The sequence below is a fragment of the Letharia columbiana genome, assembly GCF_014066305.1.
Source record: "Letharia columbiana isolate WasteWater2 chromosome Unknown Sc0000013_s0, whole genome shotgun sequence".
NCBI lineage: Eukaryota > Fungi > Ascomycota > Lecanoromycetes > Lecanorales > Parmeliaceae > Letharia > Letharia columbiana.
The window spans coordinates 196,599-209,798 of NW_023501052.1; the positions used below are offsets into that span (position 1 = coordinate 196,599).

Consider the following 13,200-nt stretch of genomic DNA (forward strand, 5'->3'; position numbering starts at 1 on the left):
TCGTACAGCAGTGGAATCTCACAAATACGCACCCCCTGCCAGCATCCGATTCTGTCTGCTCATGGTAATAGTTACGAGTCACAGACTGAAAAGACAAGTACACACATTTTCAACATGACGGCTAAACCGCCTGTGGTCATTGTTTGTGTTGGCATGGCTGGTGAGTCTACCTTCAATGTCTACCACGCACAAACCTAGCTGATCACGCACGGTTGCATAGGCTCAGGCAAGACAACGTTCATGCAAAGAATCAATTCGCATTTACACTCAAAGCGTGAACCGCCTTATGTTATCAACCTAGATCCTGCTGTTCGCAACGTCCCATTTGAGAGTAATATCGACATAAGGGACTCTCTCAACTACAAAGAGGTGATGCGGGAATACAATCTGGGTCCTAATGGAGGGATCGTCACATCGCTAAATATATTTGCAACGAAGATAGACCAAATCATCAATATACTAGAGAAACGCACAGCTCCGAATCCGGAAACTCCTAAGGCCAAGCCAATCAAGAACATCATCGTGGATACTCCAGGCCAGATTGAGGTCTTTATGTGGAGTGCTTCTGGAAGTATCCTTCTCGAATCGCTTGCGTCATCGTTTCCTACAGTCGTGGCATACATCATTGATACCCCCCGGACAAGCTCGACAAGCACATTCATGAGTAACATGCTTTATGCCTGCAGCATACTTTACAAAACGAAGTTACCAATGATTCTAGTGTTTAACAAGACGGATGTCAAGGACGCCGATTTTGCAAAAGAGTGGATGACGGACTTCGAAGCCTTTCAAGCAGCTCTAAAGCAAGAAGAGGACGGCGGAAGCTTTGGTGGGGTGGATGGTGGTGGAGGATTTGGAGGAGGCAGTGGTTATATGGGATCGCTACTGAACAGTATGAGTCTGATGCTTGAGGAATTTTATCGACATCTAAGTGTTGTGGGAGTCAGCTCCATGACGGGGAAAGGTATTGACGATTTCTTTACGGCAGTCGGAGAGAAGGCGGACGAATTCGAGAGGGACTACAAACCAGAGCTTGAGAAGCGAAGAAAGGAGAGACAAGAAGAAAAGGCAAGCAAGAGGGAGAAAGATCTTGGGAAGATGATGAAGGATATGAATGTTTCGGAGTCAAGGAATGCATCGGGTGGTCCAAACAAGGCCGGCGTTGCCCAAAGACATCATGTTGATACCCTAAGCGATCTGGAGGACAACTCAAATTCCGAGTCTGAGGCGCAAATGGTTGAGCCAGACGAGGATGAAGTGGACGAGGACGGAGCAGAAGATGAGGCCTACATGGATGACGGACTCACAAAGCGCTACAAGCAGGCAATAGCACCTACCACTCAGGCAGCTTCCTCAGGAGGAGATTCCTCTGAACAAAGTTTCGCCAAATATCTACGGACGACTCAGGTGGGATAAAGCGGGCACAGCGAGCAGCTTGATTCATATTCAGCATAGCGAGGAGTGATGATTACCACTGCTGTCTTCTGCACGGCGATCGGTTCTGTCTACAAATCTTCCATAGCCTTGATGATATTGGCAGCATACAGAAAGGCAGGTCTGTAGGATAAACCACCTGAACATCTCATGATAGATATGGAAGACCCAGTGAGATTCTCAGTAATTGGAAGCGACAGATATCAAAGATTGCAGACAAAAGAAAGTAATTAGGAGCATACCTTACGTAGTTGCATAAGAAGCTCGGAGGAGAAAGATGTGGGTTCCGGTCCGTAGTCATCGATTTCTTGGCCCGCACTTCAGAACTTTGCCTAGCCTTTTTTCCTCTCGAAAATCCTCAAGCCCATCCACCTCACCTCCGCTCAGCACCTGTACTACCCCTTCAATCCTCTGTTACTGTTCTGCTAATTTCTACCGATCAAGGGTCTTGTGATCATTTCTACGGAATTTCAGAAGAGACTCGTCTGTCTGCTACAGCCGGGTCCAATTCGCGCCGTGAAGACTAACAAGTTGGAGGTGATCCGCACAGCGGTGCTTCCGGGTGACAAGCAAGTCTTACCTCGTGAATATCTTCCCACTTCCGGAGCCAGGTTGTCAAGTAAGTCTAAAGACTCAAGGACCTTCCAAGAAGCTCATCTTCTTTTGGGTCAAGCGATTGTGAACTAACAGTGGTAATAGTCCTCATACTCATTTTCACTTTCGCCTCTACTTAGACCATTCCCCTCAAAACAACACTGTTGGATCTGATTCAGACTACAACCCTAGATGTTGGCAGACTATTACCGGGCTTCAGCTTCTGTGAAACCATTACACCAATACCTCTGATTGGTGGTCGCAACTAAGGTTGTTCGTGTACTGTGGTTTGCTTCACAGCACTGAGATTCTTCCAAGGCCTCCTCCCTCGACGAGCCTACGAAACTACCGCGAGTCCTCTTGCTTCCTGTTCTAAAACTTGCTCAATATTGCCAAGGAATCTCCTACCAGTAATCATTGGGACCAAAAAGCTTGTGTCCAATAAAAGCCGCACCGAAGACATTTATTGCATTTTCAGAACCAAAAGTCAAGATTAAAGCGACTCATACAACAGTCACCTCTCTTCAACACTGTCAACCTCGCATTCAACAGCCCCACGGGACAAGCATCAAACCAACTGAGTGATAAACGTTCTTCTGGCTGGTAGGACCTGGTGGAGAAAGGTGTGGGAGGCGGTAGTACCACAACCTTTTTGAGATAGGTGGAGTTTGAAGGCTCGGTCAACACCATACGTGGGATTACCACTAACTTATCGGAAGCTGCCATACCGGCAGAAAATCAGACAACCGATCATCAGCAACGATCTTCAGTGGACAAGATGGCGGCGACAGCGCAGAAGTCCTCCGGAGATCTGGGGCAAACAACTCCCGCTTTGACATATGCTTTAGCTGCAAAGGGCAGGTCCCCATCAGTTCCTTCGCTGCTACCTAACGGCAAAGCTATCTCCGAGACTGCGGAGAATGGGTTGAAGAGATCTTCATCGTCTGGTAGCAGAGATACAACCGCGAATCCCACCAAAGCTCCAACAAAGCGCACAACCAGCGAAACTCGGACGCCACAGGTGGAGGGCGTCACAGCAGGCGAAGAACAACAGCGGGTTCAGCACAGTGAAGGCAATGATGTAACCAAATCCGACAACGCTGCAGCAAAGCCCCACTCTGCTGCGCAGCCACAACCAATGGTCTCTACTCCATCATCACCAGAGTATGGCATTCCATCCGCATCAACTTTACCCAAAGAAGACGACGCGTTTTCAACTGTGAACGGCTCTTCAGAATCTACTTGGGACAAACAGTCTCAGACATCTCAAAATGGGAGCAAAGGTGGTGAAAAGGCAGATGCTGAAAAGGAACAAGCCACAAAAATTCCATGGGACGAAGAAGCTCCTGCACCTGTCTCGCTCAAGGAAGCGCCACCACCACCAGTGAACTTCTGGCAGCAACGTATTGCGGCTCAGAAGCCCAAGCAGTCGACTCCTCTTCAGCCACCAAAGCCGGCAGTACCCAATCTCAGCCCTGGAAACGCTAACGGTCCGGCCAAGGGCACCGAAGCAACCACCGAGCAAAAGAAGCAGGACGGTAAGAAGAAGGGCAAGACAGGTGCAGGCCCACTGGATGAACGCCCGGCTCTAGGCGCCGCTAGGAATGGAAGTAAGTCGGCCGACGCAGCCGATAAATCTTCTATCTTACCTGCGCCTCCACCGCCTCCACCTGGGGACGCAATGTCGTGGCCGGCGCCAGAGAGCGCCCTTAACGAGGGGAAAAAGAAGGCTCCGGACCGGGTAGAAAAAGACGACAAAGATACAACTCAAGCACCCAAGCCCCACAAGGAAAAATGGGTGCCAATGCCTTTGGTTCACACTGTGGTCTTCGACACTCCGTTTCCTACCGCACGGAGAGGAGGCAAGCTCTCTCGTGGCGGAAGAGAAGGCGGTACACGCGCGGGCAACGTCGCGAATGCCACCAATGGTGCAGAGAAGCCAATTCTCCCAGGAATCGGTACCTCCACCAGCCAAACATTACCAGCAAGTGGTCTGGATCGAGGTAGAGGTGCTTTGAACCCGACTTCGACTAACGCCAACCTTTCGAAGCCAAAGAGAGCTTCCAGCGCGGGACCTGCCACCCCAAGAGATCAGCGAAGATTGGGAGACGCAACACCTACAGAGAAGCGCAAGGAATTCGAGAACGGTTTTGCAAAAGCCGGTCAGAGCAATGGCAATAATGGCAATAATGTCAAGGAGACTCGAAGACCGTCTGTTCCTGCGGCGGCTAAAGACCCACAACCAGAATGGTCAACTCGCGTTGTCCCTATGGATGGAGCCACAATCTCAACCAGCTCAGCACCGAGCAACATAGATGAGGACAAGAAGAACCTCAGCCTGGCTTCGGAGACGCCTGCATCCCCTAAAGCAGGTGGGCCTGAGCGAAGAAGCGAGGGTTCCATTAGACCACCTGACCTTGCGAGAGACTTTCAAGGAAGTCTTCCAGTGCGAGAACGGGGCGAGGGACGTCCAGAGCGTGGTCGTGGAGGATACCGCGGCCGAGGTGGGTCCAATCACGCTTTCTTCACCTCTAATCTGCCAAATGGCCATGGATTCACCAATGGTCAACAAGGACAGTACCAACCACCACCAGCCACTCCAGCCAAATCGCACTCCAATCAAGAGAGCTCACCGTCGCATTCTCAAAGCTCTTACTACCAACCAACTCAGCATTATGGCAAGCACCATCGTTCTAACTCGCGGTCACAATCAATACCCCAGTCTACGCCTTATGCTAGATTTTCTAATGGGCATCATTCGGGAGCTACGCATCTGGCTAGCTTGCAAACTGAAGTAGCAAATGAGTATGGCTATCAACCAGGCAACAACGGTATCATGAGCGCAATCCCATACAATCCATATTTGGAGATTCCTGTGTTCGGCATGGTGTCTATGCAAATGTGAGTAGTTCTGCCGCGCACAAGCTAGATTTGCTAACATTGTCAGGGAATATTATTTTTCTGTTGACAACCTTTGCAAGGATATGTTTCTTCGGAAGCAGATGGATTCTCAAGGATTTGTACCCCTGACTCTGTTGGCAAAGTTCAATCGCATAAAACAGCTCACAACAAATTACGCTACGATACAACAGGTCTGCGTAAATTCACCGAATATCGAGTACTATGACCCTCGGGTCGACGGAATCGACCGGGTCCGAAAACGCGATGGGTGGCAGCAATGGGTCATGAAGATGGAAGATCGTGACCCATCAGCGCAGAATGACGGTCCGCTGCCACGTCACCAGTATCCTTCCATGAATGACGCACATTATACATTCGACGATGCCTCGGCAATCTCACCTCGATCAAGCGCCGTGGCCAACTCGGTCGAGAACTTTCAGTTCCAGTCCCTCGACAGTGTTGCACCTCCTCCGTACGGCCAAGCCGGTCCCATTGGTGCCTCAAATGGAACTGACGGTTCTACAATCCGAGCACCACTTTCTGCTGCTGTCTCCGAGTTTTCGCCCGCGGTGCGGTCTTCCAACGCTCGAAGCTTCTCGCAACCCGATTCTCAAGGCCCAGGAACCAGCGTCTTCACCGACGAGCAAGTCAACAATCTCAACATCGTCGTTCGAAAACCAGTGACCGCCACGACTCCGACGCGTCCTCCATTCCACTCATCGTCTTCTCGAACATTTTCCAATGGGTCAATAGACGGAAGATCCATTAACGAAGAGTTGTCAAAATTCACGGACCGTCAGCCAGCCCCAACCATGAATGGAGATGCACCCGACAGGTGAGACTGAGTGGAAGCTCCCCTTTTCTGAGAATAGAAACTGACAAGCGTCAACTCGCATAGGATTCAGAGATCGAGAAGTCCATTCCCTGTTGTTTCGCCCGGCCGCCAGATCGACAATAATGAATCGCCACCAGTCCTTTGGATCAAGGACAGACAGACTGCAGTCACAACCCTCGATACTTTGCCAAACGATTGTGCAGCGGAATCATACCACGACTTCCGACGCGATGCATTAAAGCAACGGGAGCAACCAGCAGCCGACAAGGCTCACCACCATGATAACATGCAGAGCCTCTACCAGTTCTGGTCGCACTTCCTTATTCGCAACTTCAACGCCCACATGTATGAGGAGTTTCGTCAATTAGCCCTCGAGGATGCATCCCAGCGCGAATCTACGACTGGATTGCGAAATCTGCTACAATACTATGATGAATCCATCCTCAGTCAGAAGACCATCTCTGATGAAAAAATTGCCCGTGATTTCGTTGATCTTGTCAGGCTCGAGGCCAACAGCAAAGAGCGGCCGGCCTTCGGCAAACTTAGGGCTGTGTGGAGGAATGGAGCCTACAACATGAAGAACCGCTCCAAGCTCAGCAAGTTCCTTGACCCTGACCTTAGATCCGAGCTTGATCGTTGAACGCAATGACGTTCAATGATCTGTACATATCCATTTCCCAGCGCGCCAACCACGAATCAATATGGGCGCAGATTCTATGGCGATTGACAAGGTGGCTCTGCCATGCCCTACGACTTTTAGACACTCCTGGCTTTGGGAGTCATTCCGTTATTCCTTTTTACCGGACCCGGAGACTGCTAGCGATGTTGCATGGATGGCATTAGCATGGCACACGGGCGTTTTGGAGCATCAGCCGGGCATGCTCAAAAGAAACACTTATGCAGCGATGTCTGCGACGGATCTCTTTTCTATTCTACCATGTGTGTACAAAAAGAGTGCACTCTTGCTCGCTGCCTAGGGCCTGGGAGACGATCTCACGAACATCTCCCCAATGGGTTCCTATCAGGTTTCGCTTCCACTGTCGTCTGGCGACATGGCTCATGATCTTCTTCATTCGCACTTGATCATGTGGTGGAAAAGAATGCTTTATTTCACCATGCCTTATGTACAGCCGATGGCATTGGCTACGGCCTTTGGCGATCGAGTCGCCCATCAGTAGAATACATGTGTGCTTGCTAGTTGTTGGAACATAATTAAAATTCACTCACTTCATTGTAATAGCATCTTCTGGACCTTTCATTCCCGGATTCTCCTTTCTCCGGTTATGCTCAATCTTTGATCATCCGAGGCATCGATCATCATCGTGCGCCGGGACGCTCGGCGTTTTGCCGGCTAAAGTCTAGTGCCCTGTGGCTGAGCACTTTCATTCTTCGCAATTCCCTCTTCCTTACTTTATTCCCTGTGCCTCTGACAACTCCTCGAAATATAGAATCACCAAAAGATGGCGCCCTCAAGCGGGCACCTTCTTGTTCCGAAGGTCTTGCGAATCGTCAAGTAAAACCTCACTACCTGCGTAAAGGTCATTAAGCAACGCTAATGGCCAACTCTACAGATTCGCCATCGACAAGACTTCGTCCATCATCCGGGCAAAATTGCCTCAATCACGCATTGCAAACAATGCTTCACTTCAACCTATCCGCATTTATGCCCAAAATCAACCCGTCCACCCTCTCGCCTATCTGAGACAATCCCGCTCTCAAAACAGCAACCGCTGGTTCTCAACCACCGCCCATCAATTCACTACCTCCGCCGCAAAAGCCCGCACCGGCGTTAAATATGACCGCTCAACCTTTCCGATATCGAAAGTCAGCAAGGCAATTTCCCAGCGCGGCTCCGCACCCTTTGCCTCGACACTTCGTCCCAATTTGACAGGTGGAGCTCTACCCCGCTGCGTAGGCGGCTACAGTCTTGGTGGAGCCGGGAAAGGAGCCAGGCATTTCAGTCATACAACTGGTGTTCACGCTCAGGTAGTTCACAACGTCTCCGCCGGCATCAGAGCCTTCTTTGTTGGCGGTGGGAAAGCGAGATTCGATGGCGTCAACCCTGTCACGGGCGAGAAACGTTTCCGCTCCGTTTCGCAAACTGAAGATGCTGTCTACTCGCAATGGGAATCACCTATGTCTTCTTCAATGAAAGGAACGAACCTCGAATTCAAATTTAGCCCCACCATCACTGCTCTCTGCCCCTCTTTCTCGTCCGAAAAGTCAAACCTGGACGTGACATCCCTCAGCGACATCGACCTCCTCTCGACTCTTACATCCGACTTCGCCCGCGCAATCCAGGATCTCAGCCTCATCCTCACCGATCTCCGCGCCCTCTCTGCCTTGGGCGATCTACCCATTTCCCTTATCCATACAGCAGCCGGGCCAATCCTGAGCGTGCGCTTCCCGGGCTGCGACGCCGATCTCGTATCCCGCCTCTGCGATGAAGTAGGTGTAAGGCGCGGCTTGGTGGTCGAAGATGAAGGCTGGCACACTGCACTGGTCGGACAAGCAGGGCAAGCGGAGAAAGATGTAGAAATGGCGCTCCTCTTCCCCTTTGCGCCAAACGCCACACCCTCCCTCCCCAGCGAGGGCGGAGAATACTACTTCACCAATGCCACCCAACGACAGCGACAACCCGAGCAAGTAGATTGGCGCAACATGCTCTCGCCCTCTCGACAATCGCAATACACCGCAGAGTCACTACACGATAATCACAGTGCCGAAGACAGGACGCTCAAGTCGCCGGACCGACACGCTCATTCGCCCATCTCTGGGTACGAGAGTCTAGGTGACAGCGATTTCGCATCCGAGGATCCATACTTCCACACAGCGTCACCGGTCAAGGCTGCGACTACGCAGGGGACGAGGGCGGAAAGTGGGGAGTATGAGGGGTTGGAGGGCATATACAAATTCTTGCAGGTTTGTGAGCAGGCGAAGCGGTAGGGTGAGCGGAAGGGCGCTCGAGGACATGGAAGGGAAGGGGTTAGGAACAGCATCATCGGCACAAATTGAAACTTTGACGGAATGGGAGGTGTTGGAGCTTGGATGTTTTCACGCCCGGCTGTCTCTATCTAGCCACCTAGAAAGAAAGATGCCGTACATTGAACCATCGTCCCGCGCTTGCTGCTTCCTTGCCTTACGTGCCGACAATGAACACCCACCACCTCCCCAACATCTTCGCCCACGACCGTGCTCGTCCTTGATCTCCGAATTGTGTCGGTTGTCATATTCCATCGTCCTCGATCCAAAAGCAGCAGATGGACTCAAGCCTGTCTCTTCAACAAGGAACCCTCACTCGCCCCCAGTCCTTTCCCAGCGCCGAGAGACAGCCGCAGACGACGTCCACTCTTGCGCCCCGGTCTCAGGCCCATGGACCGGCGTGACGGGCTTTCGGCAAGAGGAGCGCGAGCGAAAAAAAGGAAAAAAAAAAATGCTGTGGGTGGCAAGCAGGGGTCAGCGATGGGGAAAAGCGTTGGGGAAGAGCAGGGGAGGGAAGCGCTCGGTATGGATTGGAATGGAATGGAATAGGGAAGAAGGGAGGGAGGGGTGGCCCGGCAAGAGGGGGAGGTAGGATGAGGAAGCACATAGACGTCGAGGCGCGCGTATCAGCGTGGAGGCTGGGAGTAGAGACATTGCGCGGATGGTTGAGGGAGTCTACGAGTAGCTGGGGCCTGGAAAGAGCTGGCAGGATGGAAGGCAACTCGGGGAGCCGCGACAACGGGGAGGGGAGAAGTGCTGAGTCTATGTGAAGAAGCGTGGGGGGAGATGGGTGGCAAGGGTCAGGTGGTGGTTGGGAAAGTTGAGCGTGGGATGAGAAATGGTGGTTACTGATGATAGCTGGGACGAAGTGGAGATAGCTGGGACGAAGTGGAGAGTTTAGATTTGGAAGTGTTAATGAGAAGACGACAAAAATAGAAATTGATAGCAGAAGATGTCGTGAGGGTAAGGTGTCGTGTTGTATGCCCGTTATTCCCGTTGACTTTGGAAACGTGAGGGGTGACTGTGAAACGTGCAGTGTGGGAGGGCGCTGTATGGAGCGCATGCCGAACCCTGCACCTCCCCAAAGGTACTCTATACACGAATTAAGATCGAGATGAGGGGTCCGAACTTTGCGATTGCTTCTCCAGATCGTGGCGTGATGAAAGACTGTGATTCGTTTGTTTAAAAAATAAGCTGCACAAAATAAGCTGCACGATGTTCGAATGCTCGAGTCAATAGAAAAGCTGATGGTGCTGAGGAGGGTATCCTGGCGATCTATGTAGGTACCTTGGGGTCCTGCTGATTAGTCCTGGTCTGGTGCGGACAGCGGAGATCTCACTAGGCGGCATCCTGCGGATAGCTGCATCCCTCCAATTGGAGACTTGGATAGCGCTTGAGCACAGTATACAGGAGTGAGGACGTAGTTCAACGAAGTGGTGCTAAATGGGGTGTTTAATCGGTGTTCAATGCACGCGCCGTATTGATAAGGGTGCAGGAAAAAAAGCTTTGCTGCATATGCAACGTCTATTTCGGCCCGACATCCACTTATTTTGCAGATTTATTTTCGCCTGGATTTGTCTTGAGACGCCGAGGTAAGTTTCTGCCAACTTCTTCAAAAGCTTCCACGTCAGCCTTTAGGAAGAGATGCAATGATTGCTAAATGAGTACCCAAGCAGCTCTAATGATTAGTCGGTCATCCACGCTGCGACACGATTAGTGCCGAATCTGGCGGCAAATCGCAGACCTGTGCCCCCCATGGGAAAGTAGCTGACTAGGTACCATACAAGCGACACTAGCTGTACAATAATCGAAAGAAGTGTAAGGACTGTGTTGTGAAGCTATCATGTGAACACACAGTCAGCAGGCCAATCTGCACAAAGCTGGGATCAAGTCGACCGTGTGCGAAGTACCGTCGCAGGCACTTGACGAGCAGCGAATTGATGAAGGGATGGAAGAAGACGTACTTTGATGGCAAAGAACAAGGTCAACCCAATGGAGCCAAAGTAAGCAGCGGTAAAAGGCAGTCGTGGCCCCGAGATAAGATGTTTGGCGTAAGTCGCTGGGCCCATCAAGACTGCCCATGAAGCCAAGAAAAGCACGGACCCGAAGGACCACCTACGTAGACGGTGCCAATATTAGCTACATGACCTCGTATTCCTAAGACATTGAAGAGTCATTGTTTGAAACATCGAGTAGGCAGTCGAAACAAATGCTTGATCGGCTGCCTTTCCCGAGATGAAGGCTCATGCGCCTTGGGTCCGGTAGAAGAGGGTGTGTGTAAAGGGTGGCGCGGATACGCGTCTTTTCCCAGCACAGTGAAGCCAATGGACAGGGTATACGAACAATATTGCGAACTTTCGGGGCACTGGCCACAGAATTGGAAACAAGGCGAAGCAGAGGACAAAGCAAGCCAAGGCAGCTACATTGCAAGCCCCAAAGACGAGTAGGCGATCCCACCTACTCACTAATGCAAGACAGGAAGTGTCAGTATAGATCTGCGCTAAATTGAGGCAAAGTCGAGGAGGAAAGAACGGCAAAGTGCATGACCCTATGCATGTGATGATAACGGCTGCAGAGGAGTTTTGGTCTTATCACAAGCGCTTTGCGCTAGGCTGGAAGAGGAGGCATGTAGACTCACAAGCGAAGAAGCCTTCTTCCTCTTCTCTCCGGTTAGGAGCAGGCAATGGAGCACCTGGACCTTCATTTTGTGTTGGTAGTCGAACGTAGCCTGCATTGCTGAAAGGATTGATGGATTGTAGCTTCGACAATATCGGGGTTGAGGAGGAGGTCGTGACTGGAATGTCTGGGTCTCGTCGAGACCAGCCCATGGAATTCATGGAGTCTCGAAAAGAAGTAGACGCCATTGAATATGGAGCTAGATGATCTGCTTGATAGTGTCGGCTGGCCGCCTTTTCCGAGCTTCCCTGCAATATCAAATGCACCAAGACAACCTTAAAGTCTGGACTCAAAGTGGACTCGAGTGCTAAGGATTATGGATTATTATGGTTCCTTCTCGAAGTGTAGATGCTAAAAGCCGGAAGGATCGACGAGATAGAGCAAGGATGATAGGTCGGACTTGTACGCCTGTAGAGTACCTAAGGAAAAGGGATAGGGAAAGGGAAGTAATGCACGTTAGGCCGTGGGTAAGGTAATGCGCAGCGGGAACGGAAGATTTCGTGCAGAAGTAGCAGCTGATCTGCCTGTGAGTGTGGGGTAAAGAAACCGAATCGTGCGGATTGGGTATGGATTGAGTACGCGAGTGAGCGGAGGGCGTAAGTTGGTCCAATCGCAGTTGGGGTGCGCGCGCAGGGAGATGTTTTAAGAGGGTCCAAGGCACATTAGTGTGCTGTGCAGGCTTGTGACAAGAGACCGAGGGGACCCTAGTTTTGAGTAGTCGAGGTAGAGGAGGTAGAGGAAGGTAGAATGGGGGGGGGGTAAAGAAGTGTCTCTTTGTTGCGAAGGAACACGAGAGTCAAGGAAAGAGGGGAGGGGGTTCCATGAGAATGGGGATTTGAAAGCTAAGAATGAAAGAGGGTGTGCAAAATGGTGTAAGTGGTGTGTGGCTGTTCGGTGAAAGGTGATTGGGGGCGTCGGATGAAAAGCAGGGAAGCTATCGAAACGGTATTTTGTGATGATCTTATCCCATCCACTACACCCTCTTAGTTATTTTAATTGGGAAAAAGGAAGGACGAAAGAGAAAGAGAAAGGAAAGGAACACACCATGAAAGGCTGGAAAGGCATCAAGGAAGGAAGAGGATCAGAGAGTCAAAATAAAAAGTAGGCGAGCGGGCACTGTTTTGAGATAGACTGACGCCTGGGATAGGATAGAGTGATCAAATGGTCTGAGCTTCATTTATTCAACACTAAACTTCTTTCAATCTAGCGTAACGCGCCAGCAACCATCATCGCCTCGACCGCCACACCTTCTTTTCTCCCGTCAAAAAATAAATCAAGTAAAGTATTACTAGAGTATGCTGTGCTGGGAAAAAAAGAGTCGGCTTATTCGTAACCACTTTCACCGGTCGACCATCTTTCTTTATCATGACTTCAATGTACATCAAAGTACATTGCATGCTTGCCTAAACTTCACTGACTCACATTGGTCAGACGCTCATGGTCATGATCCTCTGTAGTGTGGCGCTGCTCTCGTAGTCCTCAATCCCAAGTAAAGAAAGTGAAACCATGAATGATCAACGAATGAGCAGCTGCTTTCATACCATTTGATCTACTCCATTAACCCTTGATCTTGTCGTTTGACATATATTCCCGCCGACCCTGCAGTTCTTGCCGTGCGCTTTCCATCATTCTACATCAGCTCCCGTCTATAGCCACCAAAAGAAAAAGAGAAACGCCATTCTCAAAATATCAATCAGGCTATTCGATCCATCGGAGCAGTGAGCAACCTCAGCCCCACCAATCGCACGGCAAAGCCTTCAAAGAAAGCTCAACCCACC

The 13,200-nt window shown here is 50.7% G+C and overlaps 4 protein-coding genes across 4 annotated transcripts; 3 read left to right on the plus strand and 1 right to left on the minus strand.

Annotated features, from left to right (window-relative positions):
• Nucleotides 1-114: 114 nt before the first annotated feature.
• Nucleotides 115-1,416, plus strand: HO173_004990 (uncharacterized protein; the record flags this gene model as incomplete). Its single annotated transcript, XM_037306908.1, has 2 exons — nucleotides 115-160; nucleotides 221-1,416. The coding sequence occupies 2 exons, from the start codon at nucleotides 115-117 to the stop codon at nucleotides 1,414-1,416; spliced, it is 1,242 nt and encodes a 413-aa protein (XP_037166032.1).
• A 1,390-nt stretch (nucleotides 1,417-2,806) lies between these two features.
• On the plus strand, nucleotides 2,807-6,404 carry HO173_004991 (uncharacterized protein; the record flags this gene model as incomplete). Its single annotated transcript, XM_037306909.1, has 3 exons — nucleotides 2,807-4,929; nucleotides 4,976-5,764; nucleotides 5,828-6,404. 3 exons carry the CDS (start codon nucleotides 2,807-2,809, stop codon nucleotides 6,402-6,404), a joined length of 3,489 nt encoding a protein of 1,162 aa, XP_037166033.1.
• Nucleotides 6,405-7,224: 820 nt separating this feature from the next.
• On the plus strand, nucleotides 7,225-8,710 carry HO173_004992 (uncharacterized protein; the record flags this gene model as incomplete). Its single annotated transcript, XM_037306910.1, has 2 exons — nucleotides 7,225-7,277; nucleotides 7,336-8,710. The coding sequence occupies 2 exons, from the start codon at nucleotides 7,225-7,227 to the stop codon at nucleotides 8,708-8,710; spliced, it is 1,428 nt and encodes a 475-aa protein (XP_037166034.1).
• A 1,721-nt stretch (nucleotides 8,711-10,431) lies between these two features.
• HO173_004993 (uncharacterized protein) lies at nucleotides 10,432-11,610 on the minus strand (the record flags this gene model as incomplete). The annotated part of the gene is made up of 4 exons (XM_037306911.1): nucleotides 10,432-10,584; nucleotides 10,711-10,861; nucleotides 11,090-11,210; nucleotides 11,385-11,610. 4 exons carry the CDS (start codon nucleotides 11,608-11,610, stop codon nucleotides 10,432-10,434), a joined length of 651 nt encoding a protein of 216 aa, XP_037166035.1.
• Nucleotides 11,611-13,200: the final 1,590 nt, after the last annotated feature.